This window comes from Liolophura sinensis, chromosome 5, assembly GCF_032854445.1.
Source record: "Liolophura sinensis isolate JHLJ2023 chromosome 5, CUHK_Ljap_v2, whole genome shotgun sequence".
NCBI classification, from domain to species: Eukaryota; Metazoa; Mollusca; class Polyplacophora; order Chitonida; family Chitonidae; genus Liolophura; species Liolophura sinensis.
Window position 1 is genome coordinate 4,752,240 of NC_088299.1, and position 13,920 is coordinate 4,766,159.

Sequence of the window (13,920 nt, forward strand, 5' to 3'; positions counted from 1 at the left end):
TCCGATATCAGGAAACCGTTACATATATTTCATATTTTGTGGGATTTGAGTGAGTGAGTGAGTGTTTGGGGTTTAACGTCGTACTTAACAATTTTTCAGTCATATGACGACGAAGGAGTCCCCAGAGTGCTTGTACGTGTAATGTGCCTTCTTGTAGCACGGCGGATTTACACCCATCTTTTATCTACTACTGCTAGAGACGACTTACCGAAGGCAAGTAAGCCACCCATCCGAGCCACTATACTAATACGAGTCAACCAGCCGTTGCACTTACCCTTAATGCTGAACGCCAAGTCTTTATTGCTCTAAGGTGTGTCCCGACCCAGGATTCAACCTAGTTCTACTGCCCCCAGAGCGGACGCTCTACCAACTGAGCCATCGGATTTGAAGGCTTGCCATCACAGTAGGCTACATATGCAGGCCTGCATACTGTACGTGAGAATTATACATGAAGGCTAGGCTATAAAAAGGGAGAGGAAGGCGTCCGCTACGAAACCTGTAGGGCCTATACATGCACGAAGGTCAGCACCTTTCCATTGATTTTAATATACAGTTCCACACGAAGATTTATACTGCAGGCCTATTTATTTATTTATTTGATACCACAATGATGATGGCAGTTGTACAAGTGAAATATTCTAGAGTATACGGCGTAAAATACCAATCAAATAAATAAATAAAGAAATAAATTTATTTGATGTTTTAAGTAATATGACGGCGGCCATGCAACATTTTGGTGGGGCTCACGACCATCCACAGATTGCTGGTAGACCTTCTCACGTATAACAGGAGAGGATGGCAGCATGAGCTGCGCTTGAACCCAACGCGAGAGGCACGTGAGAGGCTCCTAAACCGCTGAGATAACCACTCAGCCACGCAGCCCTTCCATCCCCCAGTGCACTAAAGAGTTTTCACCTGTATATAACTGTATATGTCCCATGTGTCAAATCTTTTGGGGTAGGCGGCTTGACCGATGAACCTTTGCTAGCCACCGGATTATATAGGGCGTCCGCATTAAGACAGCGAGTACAGGGGGTCCTACATGCCCGAGTCGGAACGATCCTTGTATTTCCTGTTATGGGACTCGGGATAAAGGATTGAGCCAGTTGGTGTCAGTGTATTTTGAAACCAAGAGATGTATACCGCCGCTATATGCCCGAAAAAATATTGCACTTAAGCGACAACATACTACAATTAAACAAGCAAGACCACTAAAGAAAAAAGACGATACCCAGGAAATAAACAAAACTGCTTAGTGGAAGCGGTGTAAAACTTAATAAAGACAAACAACCAAGCATGCACGACCAGGCACGTTTGCGAAAGCAGCGTCAAACTCCAATCAAGCTAACAAGACCGCTTTGGAGAAGAGGTGTCTTACTCCAAGTGAACAAACACCACCATGTTGTGAAGGCGGCACCGAACATCGAGCAAACAGTCAAGAACACTTTGTGAAAGCGGCGCCAAACTCCAAGCAAGCAAACAAGAACACTTTGAGAAAGTAGAGCCACACTACAAGCATACAAAAACACCTTGATTTATTTATTTATTTACTTGATTGCTGTTACTTAAAATATTTCACTTATACGACGGCAGCCAGCATTATGGTAGGGGAAACCGGACAGGGAACGGGGGCAACCCACGGCCATCCGCAGGTTGCTGGCAGACCTTTCCACTTACGGCCGGAGAGCAAGAACACTTTGATAAAGCAATGCCAAACTCCAAGCCGCGCCAAACTCAAGGCGGCTCTAAAGTCCAAGAAACAAACAAGAACACTTTATAAAAGCGGTGCCAAATTTCAAGCAACCAAATTAAGGCCACTGTGTGAGAGCGACGCCAAACTCCAAACAAGCAAACCAAGCCACTTTGTGGAATCAAAGAAACAAGACCACTTTGGTCAAGGTTCGTCAATGGCTAAAAATTGGAGAGATCATTTCACTCAAATGTCCAGTCATTGAACATGTGAGGTGAAATTTTCAAAGAGATTCCTTAACGTATATAAAAAGAGAAATAACATGGTCGTGTAAATGACCGTCGCGTCTCAAGGAACGTTGATTCTGTTTTGCTTTATTTATCTATTTATTTGATTGGTGTTTTACGCCGTACTCATGGATATTTCACTTACATGACGAAAGCAAGCATTATATTTTGCTGTATACTTACACTTAATCACCATATAATTTAAGTGCATTTGTAGTACAATCAGCACGTAAGAATTGAGTAACTTTTTTCAGTGTAGTGAGGTTTGAACACCGCCCCCCCCCCCCCCCCCCAAAGTAGTCCGTATAATTAAGTGGCGGAGCGTAAAGACTATTTACGTTTATCGATGTATGTACCAGTCATATAGCTCGTTTCAGCTTGAACACAAAGGAAATTTAATCGTTTACTTGTATAGTGCGCTTTAACACTTGGCTTGACACGATGAAGCGGCGTGGATCCCAAGCAAACAAGACGAATGACATCTTTTTTGGTTCGCTCATAAAGTCGAAAGCTCTGTAAAGTGTACAGTGTATTTTTCCATCCGTCTCATAACTAGGCAACTTTTCCCTTAAATGCAATTTCAAACACATATCACATTAACAAAATCTCAAGATCCCAAGATTGACTGGAGTCGCACTGCTCTGACAGTTGACATCAATTAATAGTGATTCAATCCCCCAAAATGGCTCACTACCTGCATGCACTAGATAATTTATTTATTCATTTGATTGGTGTTTTACGTCGTCCTCAAGAATATTTCACTTATACGACGGCGGCCAGCATTATGGTGGTTAGGAAACCGGTAATTTAAAAGACAACAAATATTTTAAGTTGTTTCGGAAGAGATCTGGAAACAGCCATGGCAAGTTTGCTCTGAGGAACTTAGTAACTCTGTAAATCAACTTTTAATCTGGAATTCTTACAAGCCAGGGGAGGCGCCACATTATAGAAACCGGAGCCTTAAGCCAGGCTCATATGGCTAGAGGGTTAGACTGGGTTCAGGTGACGTCAGCGGAGGGCTATAGAAGCACTCCCGTCAGTTTGGTTAAAATTGATAAAGCTTTCCATTTTCTCAAAGTGCGCGATTTTGATTAGTTTGAACTGCGATATCTCTATTACGCTACATCACAAAAATAAAAAAGTTATGCTTTTTAAAATTCCTGGAACTCTGTAAATCAACTTCATTCTGCAATTCAAACAAGCCAAGGGAGGTGCTATGTTACAGAAACCGGAAATACGATGTCTCGTCAGCCTTACCCCAGGATCATATGGCTAAAGGTCAGTCAGGGTTCAATTGACGTTAGCTCTGAGATCGCATGACCATGTTCCCAGATTAGTTTCCAAATTAACCAAAGTGGAGAAAAATCCAGATTGATGACGTTGATCTGGGGTTTTTGTATGAATTCAGAATTGTATTTCCGTACTTAACTGTTCTTACTTAACAAATTCTCTCTCACACGCTGGCGACCGGCCTTACGGATGGGGGAGGGGGTTGGTATCCTGAGCGCCTGGGATAAATCACCGACCGTGCATGGCACGTTACTAACGAACTTTTTCCATGTGCCGTAGAGATATGTACATCATACATCGGTTTAATATAAGTGGACTTCAACAAATACATGACTGCAAAAACGGTTTTCGATCGCTTATCATTGCATGTACCATTAAGACGCAAGAGAATCGACTATTTCTCTGTCCAAAACCCATTAAAAACTCGCACTTCGTGTTTCCTGTTGTCAATGAACGATAGACAAGCCCCTCAATCAACTCTTAGCGACAACCTCGTCCTGTTGGTGATTGCGCTTATTTGTTTGATTGGTGTTTACGCCGTATTAAAGAATATATCACTTATACGACGGTGACCAGCATTATGGTGGAACCAAAACAAGGAGATACCCTCGACCTTCCGCAGGTCGCTAGTTGACCTTCTCACGTACTACCGGAGAGCCAGCATGAGCTGTACTTGAAGTCACGGCGATCACATTGGTTAGAGGCTCCTGGGTCACTGTGCTTACCACCCAGATGTCATCCGTTGTAGAAGAAACCAGAATCTTATTATAACCGTTACATATTGTATCGTATCAGAGCGACCGCATTGTTGAGAGGCTACTTTGTTATTCTTCTGCACTAGCATGCTAACCATTCCGCCACGAAGACCCCTTGGGATTATAAATATTAGCTTTATTCAGTGTACAAATATGTTCGCTTAGGCCTCCAGGCATTGTTACAGGCATTGTTGTAGCCATCGTTTTCTTGTGAATTAAATATATCTATACATTTGTGTTATTTCCCACAACACAACAAGATATATTTATTAAATTATTAACACAGAAATAGACGTTCACCACATTTGCCTAAGCCTCGCGACAAGTTGTCAGAGACAGTTCAGGGTGTTGTTGCTGTTTCAGTCTGGTTTGATTTAACTTCCCTACACAATTGACTTCCGGAAACAAAAAGCACTTTTGGGAAGCCCACGAGGGACGGGCACTTTGGATCCTTCACCTTCATGGGAGATTCTTCATCTGAAAATGCAATGACAATTCTAAAAATAGAGAGTCCCACTCTCGAATATTGCTTTTAATATCACCCAGTAAAGGTTAAAGAATCTTCAATTGTCACCAAGTTACAGAAGAAAGTACTGGAATACTTACTGGTCATTCGTTACATATGTGTAGAAATCCTTACCTGTCATTCGTTATATATATATGTTGAAATCATTACCTTTCATGTTATATATGTGTAGAAATCCTAACTTCATTATTCATTATAGAATGAAGTGAGAATCCTTAATTGTTACAAGTTATAGAATGAAGTGAGAATCCTTAATTGTCACAAGTATAGAATGAAGAAAGAATCCTCAATTCTCACAAGCTACAGAATGAAGAAAGAATATCACAAAATACAGAATGAAGCAAGAATCCTTAAATGTTACAACATACAGAATGAAGAAAAAAATCCTTAATTGTCACAAGTTATAGAATGAAGTGAGAATCCTTAATTGTCACAAGTATAGAATGAAGAAAGAATCCTCAATTCTCACAAGCTACAGAATGAAGAAAGAATCCTTAATTGTCACAAGCTACAGAATAAAGAAAGAATTTCACAAAATACAGAATGAAGCAAGAATCCTTAAATGTTACAACATACAGAATGAAGAAAAAAATCCTTAATCGTGACAAATTATAGAATGAAGTGAGAATCCTTAATTGTCACAAGTACAGAATGAAGAAAGAATCCTCAATTCTCACAAGCTACAGAATGAAGAAAGAATCCTTAACTGTCACAAGTTACAGAATAAAGAAAGAATGTCACAAAATACAGAATGAAGCAAGAATCCTTAAATGTTACAACATACAGAATGAAGTGAGAATCCTTAATTTTCACAAGTTATAGAATGAAGTGAGGATCCTTAATTGTCACAAGTTATAGAATGGAATAACAATCTTTGTCGTCACAAGGTATAGAATTAAGTAAGAATCCTTAAATGTCACAAGCTAGAGAAGAAAGACACTGTTGCGGAATTTCCTTTCGGCTTAGATTGTACGCTTGCTCACTATACAGAATCATTTAGCCCCTACACACAAATATGTAGGCTAATTAGGATTGGTTTCAAACAGGTAAACGCATCTAGACAAATTTACACCGTACTCAAAGTACTAGGCTCAGTTGTTCGAAAGTGCATTAGCTGGTATTAAGTGATATTTTATATTTAAATTTTTAACCAAACTCAGCAGTCAAAGCAGTCCCCCAAAGTCAAATTATAACAACAGCAGTTTGTTCATATTAATTTAATGTAATATTACACAATTTTTTACGCTAAGTACAAAATTGAAGATTTGACTTTATAGTTAAACGTGGTATTAAGTCTTCAAGCAGTTTTGAACAACCGTATCCAGCACCCGGATTTTGCTTAAGCAACATATATAGCACGATTTTCGTTAAACCGAGCCCTGAAATACATTTCATAAGACAAAGTGCGTACAGCCAAAGCAAAAAACAAAACATGTGATCACACTTTCCCTGATAATAATAACACAAAAATAATACAAGATTTTTTTACAAAAATCTGCCCGAAACGTTAGAAATCGGATTGTCAACAACATCGATGTTATATCAAGTGACAAGATTAAAATCTCGCCTAAGGCCTAACCTACACAAAAAGTCCCCCCCCCCAAAAAAAAACGCGCATGCATCACTAAAACGCACTCAACTTAATGGCACAGATACTAAACCTAATGAGCCTGCGGATGGTGGTGGGTTTTCCCTGGGCTCTGCTCTGTTTCCTCTTCCCATAACGCTGGCCCCCGGCACAGTCGTGAAAGTGAAATATTCTTGACACGAAACAACAATCAAATAAATAAATAAACCCGATGAGCTGAATTAGCTTTATTTTACAATCACCGACTGACGGACGCACCGACAACCGCGTTAAAGTGGCGTTATCAGTTTGCGTTGTCGCGTATGACTTTATACAAAATGACGTAGGTCTAGAATGATCACGTCTTGAATGAAAACTTCCCTTGGATGAGATGTTGTATTTCTTTTGGATAAAAGTGTTTTGGGCAAAATTTTGTTTGTTGGTGAGAAATATTTTCCTGAACTGAAAAAAAACTTTGATATTTCTTCTTTTTGATTTTTTTTTTCACTTCCATGGATCTATGGATTGAATAGAATGTCAATGACCAAGTATGCCATAACAGGTGGACTCACTGGTATATGATATATCTTACCACAAAGACCGTCAACACAACCCAACCCTGCTAAACAGCTGGAACAGACGGGGCCATTCTTGTAAGGTACACTGCTTCCCTTGTTAGTGCTGAAAACAGACGGAAAAGTGGACCGGTAGTTGTTCAAAACAGGTCTGTAGACATCCTTACAACGTGTAACACCTACTGCATAGTAAAAGCTCCTGGGTCTTTGCACCATGCTATCGTGCTAACCACCTCGGCCACGGAGGCCTCCTGTGCGACGATTTCAATCGAAGTCACACGTTACTACTGTAAAAACTAGTCCGTCAATTAAGGATACTCCATCAAACGCTACTATTTACACTGTTTCTAAAATGTTACAATGAATTACACTTACACTTATCTCCGGTGCTCTGCTTTATAATTGTGTCTTATTGAGCTTAAAAACTATACTGGAGAAATTCAAACTGAACTTTATTCGTTTTTCCTCTAATAGCCGAGTTATGCACTTTCAGAAAAAGTCACTCTTGGCGTATTGAGAGTTTTTGTTTTTACACAACAATTACGTTTCAGAGTAGTTTGATTTCGAGTTCAAATATGAAGGTCAATACATTCACGAAAATTCAGACAAGTTACGTCATCTTGGAAATCGATCTTGCGATTATTGCCCTGAAACGTCCATTATAGTTTACGGCTGATACAGATCTACGAATGTCAGTTTTGACGCCTTTATTCGCACGTACCATGCTGCTCTAATTTCGAAACCTGAACCAACTGTGGAGAAGGGCCATAAGGCCGAACCTTAACATGCGATAGCCATAAGGCTGACCACCGTTGTGTAAGTGAAATATTCTCGAGTATGGCGTAAAACACCAACACCGTAAGTGGGAAGGTCTGTCAGCAACTTGCGGATGGTCGTGGGTTTCCACCAGGCCCTGCGCGGTTTCCTCCCACCATAATGCCGGCCGCCGTCACATAAGTGAAATATTCTTGAGTACGGCGTAAAACACCAAAGTGGATGATAAAATAAATAAATAAATAAATAAATAAATAAATAAAACACCAACAAATAAGTAAATAACATGCGATGACGTATTCATCTCCAATTAGGTACATATATACTTACGCAGGGCTGTAGAAACAAGCAATAAAATAGCCATTCGTCATGGTTATTGTCTTCATGGTCCTACAGAAATAGATACCACAGCCGACATTCGACGATTCTTCTAGAACCAACTGGAAAACAGATGCAAAATCGATTGATTGATTGATTTATTGATTGATTTGATCGGTATTAGCTTCGGCTAGTTAGTCTTCAAACTGAATATTTAGATTATTATATTTGTATTCAGGTTCATCTACATTTGTAAAACGTATAATATCACCTCATCATGAATTTACTAGGATTGTTTAGATTTTATTGTTAAGGAGTTACAATGTTGATAATATGACTCGCATGAGAACTAACGAAATATGAAGAGTGAATAACAGATTCGCAAATTAAAGATGAATGCTGGACATCACGTGACGAAGAACGGTGCATGCGCCCCTCTCTATGCTCGCTTTTCATCACCCTCAGGGGTTTCCAGTAACTTTAATGCAATTTAATTCTATTCATAATCCTTTTCTTTGCAGCAGTTTTGGTACATTTACCTTTTCCCACTGACCTATTTACATGTAACTTGGTGTATAAATGAATCAAATAAATCAAATAAACAAGTGTATGAGATATTATTAGAAACAAACACTGAGAAAGAGTTTTATCGTTTTTTGACGACTCCCTTCCTCATCACCGTAACCCGTGACTGGCGTTGTTCAAGATTTGTGCACAAAAATTGCTTGTGGTGGCAGTGGTATAAAGCGTACTTAGAGATAGGCGCATGTGCTGTAAGGAGTGTGAGGCGAGGGTCACGTGATGGGCGGAAGGTTCATCACGTGATTCTGTTTGCAGCTGATACTTTGGACCTCAGGAAAAACTTACAGAAAGCAAGAGTGTTGGTTTTTCGATCTACGCATCCACCTGGTCCACCCCCAACCAGAAAATTAAACGGTCACACATGAATCCATGCACCACCTGGGCCAAGTATCCTCTTCCCATCACCTGAATCATGTATTCACACGCACAACGGTCAGTTCCTGAATCAACACTACAGACAATGCTTGCCTACTCCCCGGAACTCAATGTCCATACACTCGAGTGCAAAGTAAACACATGTGCCCGAGGACAATGTCCACATTCACCCGAATACAGTGAACAAACATACGCCCGACTGCAGCGGCCACGCATCTGGCCGATTGCAGTGTCCATCTGTGCCCATATATATATCCACCTGAGTGAAATGTCCATATATAAATCCACCTGACTGAAGTGTCCATGTGTATATATCCACCTGTTTGAAGTGTCCATATATATACATCCACCTGAGTGAAGTGTCCATATATACCTACCTGAGTAAAGTGTCCATATGTATATCCACCTGAGTAAAGTATCCATATATATATCCACCTGAGTAAAGTGCCCATATCTATATCCACCTGAGTAAAGTGTCCATCTATATATCCACCTTGGTGAAGTGTCCATATGAATACCCACCTGAGTGAAGTGGCCATATCTATATCCACCTAAGTGAAGTGTTCATATATAAATCCACCTGAGCGAAGTGTCCATGTGTATATCCACCGGTGTGAAGTGTCCATATATATACCCACCTGAGTGAAGTGTCCATATATACCTACTGGAATGAAGTGTCCATATTTGCTCACCTGAATGAAGTGTCCATATATACCCCATATATATCCACCTGAGTAAAGTGTCCGTATACATTCACCTGAGTAAAGTGTCTCTATATATCCACGTGAGTGAAGTGTCCATATGTATATCCACCTGAGTGGAGTGTCCATAAACATATACCCACCTGAGTGAAGTGTCCATATATACCTACCTGAGTAAAGTGTCCATATATACCCACCTGGGCCAAGTGTCCATAGATATCCACCTGAGTAAAGTGTCCACACATATATATATATATATATATATATATATATATATATATATATATATATATATATATATATCCACCTGAGTGAAGTGTCCATCTATATATCCACCCGGGTCAAGTGTCTATATATATCCACCTGAGTAAAGTGTCCATATACAGGGTTCGCACGCCTGGCGGCCAAAAATATTCAAGGACTTTTCAAGTATTTTCACGTACTTAAAATACAAATTCAAGAACCTCAAACGACAGTCACAATCTCCGCTTTTCGCGTACAAACTGCGACAACAGTCGCAGCTTGAATACTTTTTTAGGTCATTTCGTAAGCGTGGTACAGCCATGTCGTGGCATTCGACCGGTAGGCCGCCTTGTGTTGGTGCCATAACCTTCAGTCTTTGAAGATATCGCTGATAATCAGAAAAGCCATCCTATAAACTTTCGACTGTCCGTCAGAAAAAAAAAACGCAGCTCAAAATATTTCCGCACAACGCACGTGTTCGTAAACAGCGCCATCGTCAGCCCATACTGAAGACATCTATACTTTGCAGGCACATTCGGCAGTATGCCCGATTGACACTGCTGACGTCGCGCACAAGCCAGTCCTTGAAATCTGGAAACTGCAGCCATTCATCACTAACAGTTGCCTGACATCTCTGAGGCTTTTGTCATGCATCAAATCACTCTAAATGACTACAGCGTAAGCTCTTACCGCCAAACCAAAAAATGGCGATCTTAGCGCCCTCTGGCGGAGAAAAGAAAGTCTGTAATGGCGCAAAACTATGACCGCGTACATACCAATGGTGGCCGCTTTAGGTGCATGCCTGTTACCAGTTGATTCACAGATTCTTACCACCGAATAACTTTCTTCACCTGACACAAACAAAATCAAGAGCTTTCAAGGACTTCCACATAAAAATGGTCAAATTCAAGCACTTTCCAGTCCTTGAAATCCCCCTCCCCGACCCCCCCCCCCCCAAAAAAAAAATTCAAGTACTTTCAAGGTTTTCAAGGACCCGTGCGAACCCTGCATATAAAGTGACCATGTATACCCACCTGACTAAAATGTCCATATATATCCACCTGACTAGTGTCCATATATATCCATCTGAGTAAAGTGTCCATATACCTACCTGAGTCAAACGTCCATATACCGACCTGATTGAAGTGTCCATATATCTACCTGAGTAAAGTGTCCATATATATATCCACCTGAGTGAAGCGCCCATGTATTCCCACCTGACAAAGTCTCCTTATATAGTGTCAATATACCCATTTGAGTGAAGCGTATACAACCTCATCTGGGTGAAGTGTGCACGCAAACACATGAGTAAAGTGTTCACACACCCACCCGAGTAAAGTGTCCACATACCCCACCAGAGTGAAGCGTCCACAAACCCACCTGGGTAATATGTCCATATACACGCCGAAGTGAAGCGTCCATATACATGTACCTACCTGAGTGTAGTGTCCACAAATGTGTCCGTCACTACACGAGTTTGTTGTGTAATCGTAATAAGCTATCTCAGAATACCAGCCCAGAAGTGCTTCACTCCCGTTGTAGAAATCTAGAAAAAGCGGAGAAGCACGGCTTAAAAATATAAATTGTCAGAATGAAAGATGTTTGGACCATCAAGGGTTTTTTTTTAATTTTTTTTTTATTTCGGTAATGAAGCATCTTTTGGTAAAGTCACAAATACACAAAGTAGGGGTTTGCTTGAGTCGGTTTGAACGCCCTACTTAAGAATTTTTCGCTTGTGTGACGGTGGACAGGGTTGGGGGGGGGGGGGGGGGGGTTAGCCCGGAGTGCTCAGAGCACCGACATTAAATTTATTTTTTTATTTATTTTATTTATTTATTTATTTGATTGGTGTTTTACGCCGTACTCAAGAATATTTCACTTATATGACGGCGGCCAGCATTATGGTGGATGGAAAACAGGCAGAGCCCGGGGGAAACCCACGACTATCCGCAGGTTGCTGGAAGACCCTCCCACTTACGGCCTGAGAGGAAGCCAGCATGCCTACATTAAAGTCACAGCTGATACATCTACAAAGGCTGGAGGGAGATGCAATCTTATCACGTGACACGTCACGTGATTTAATTATACCTACACGGTTGGGCTGATAGGTTCTCCCCGTAGTCAGTGCCATAGTTATGCTGGAAATCACATCCTTCTGTCCACGCTTGCGCAGCTAGTTCCAGAGTGGTATTCCAGTGCTGGAAGATCGAGATGTGCACGACGTTCATGAGTAAGATCAGGTAAACACAGCAGAATATCAAACTAATTCAAATGGAGACTGTGTAATGAAAAGGAGAGGGCAAATCTGTGCCATAGCTTATGGTACAAATCCCCTACTACAGGAACAGCGCATCCGCCACTCTCTACGTTCGCATTACATCACTGCCACCACTAGCAAAATTAGTACACAAATCTTGAACAACGCTGACGTCACTGGGGGCACGGTGATGGGGCAAGAAGTGGTGTGAGAAAACACAGCAACTCTTGTTTCAGCCTTTCTTTTTAACAGTTTTATTGAACAATGATCATTAAATAGTTCCCCGCGAGCATAACAGTGATGAGGCAAAGTCGACCCAAGCCTAAGTGTGCCGCACAGGCTCCTAAGGTTAAGCTTGTCTTGTGGTGGCAGAGCTGTAAAGCGATCGCAGAGAGCGGCACATGCGCTGTGAGGAGTAGGATGTATGTGCCGTAGGCCGGTTTCGTAATGTTACACAATGGGATAAAAAGATTTTTGATGCGGAGCCAGCCAAGATAACTATCAAAATGAAAGACAACTGAAAATTGATGGAAAACTGACATCAACAGATTGACTTCTAAGGATAAACTCTATATCTAAAAGTATCTTTACTCATTGTTTTTTTCAGATATTTTAATCGTTCAAACTTTCGTCAGTTTGGAAAAACATCACTGCTCTATGTGGAACTTAATCATACTTTATGTTTTTATTTCCGGTTTCATTCACGTCCGAAAACAAGCGATGTTTGCTTGCTGCATTTTTGGACAATTCTCCTAAATTTATTCGATTTATTTATTTGATTCGTGTGCAGTACGCCGCACTCAAGTATATTTCACTTATACGATGGCGGCCAGCATTGTGGGGGGAGGAAACTGGAAAAACGCAGGTTGCAGGTTGCACCCCCGAAAGTTGCACGTTTCATGAAATCAGTAAATGATTGTATATATCTGACATTCTTGAAAAGATTTATACATGTACACATATACGCGCAAGCCTTTGAATAAGGTGGCTCACGATAGTTTAATCATTAAGCTTTTTATCTGTAATTTGCCCGCCGATGGTTGTTGTCAAATCGGTGTGCATCATATAAAAACTGGCAATTTCATGTTACATTTATATAAAACTGTCAGATACCACCTTGGAAATTAAGGATATGATGGCGGATTTGTAAGAAATTGTGTCCACTCCCCCCTTTATTTGGTTGATATTATTAATTATCACGGTGAATGCTATCACTCGAAAAATGAATAAAAATGTCTAACTGTTTCATGTTAATTAATCCATTTATTTCATCGTTTTTTACGCCCCTCCCCCCCCCCACTTCAAAAAAGGAAATATATATTTATATCATTTTCACACTAAGTGATATGCATAACTGTGATTAAATTTGTATACATTACTCGGTTAGTTACGGGCTGAATGTTTTGTTTCAGACCTAAGATTTATAATAAATAACAGACTTTTGCATGCAGCATGCACAGGAGAGTTTCAATGCCACATTGCGGAGTATTGCATGCACGCAGAACCAGCGAGCGGAATAACTGCGGTATCAGCACGTGGACTTACCAAACGCCGCATGCCCGCCGCTGGTACCTGTTTACGCAATTCATTATGTAACGTTAGAAGTTCGTCCTTCTCCTCTTGAGAGAAACCCTGCTTGGATGTGTTCCGGCTCCAACCCGCGAAGATATAAGTGTGCAATGGGATGCGCAAAACGCTCCGACTAAAGCTAAGTGGGCCATACTGATACCCTTGTCCATTTTCACATAGAACATGAACTGTGGCATGAAATACATACAGGGATAATATGCCTACAATCAAACTGACACACATTGCCTTTGCCATATATATGAACCTGTCTACCCATCAAATGATAACTCCGGTCTTCTTGATCGCCAACTAAACCTGGGACACACGAATGGTTTACATCCACGCATTCTAATTGTAAGTTGAGGGATTGGGAATTCCTTATTGGGACTTCATGCTAAAAGTACATGTGCT

The 13,920-nt window shown here is 40.7% G+C and overlaps 1 protein-coding gene across 1 annotated transcript; it reads right to left on the bottom strand.

The window, feature by feature from the left end:
• Positions 1-4,145: 4,145 nt before the first annotated feature.
• On the bottom strand, positions 4,146-13,557 carry LOC135465383 (glioma pathogenesis-related protein 1-like). The gene is made up of 6 exons (XM_064742603.1): positions 13,486-13,557; positions 11,776-11,881; positions 11,120-11,229; positions 7,795-7,904; positions 6,708-6,796; positions 4,146-4,499 (listed from the first exon to the last, which is right to left on the bottom strand). The coding sequence occupies exons 1-6, from the start codon at positions 13,495-13,497 to the stop codon at positions 4,363-4,365; spliced, it is 564 nt and encodes a 187-aa protein (XP_064598673.1). The 5' UTR covers positions 13,498-13,557; the 3' UTR covers positions 4,146-4,362.
• Between the last annotated feature and the right edge of the window lie 363 nt (positions 13,558-13,920).

What these genes read in the sequence shown, in the direction of transcription:
- LOC135465383 (XM_064742603.1), bottom strand. An exon ending in GAACCTATCAGCCCAACCGT is followed by an intron (nt 11,230 to 11,775) that starts GTAGGTATAATT and finishes CGCTTTTTCTAG; the next exon opens with ATTTCTACAACGGGAGTGAA. An exon ending in TTTGTGGACACTACACTCAG is followed by an intron (nt 7,905 to 11,119) that starts GTAGGTACATGT and finishes TCTGTTTTCCAG; the next exon opens with TTGGTTCTAGAAGAATCGTC.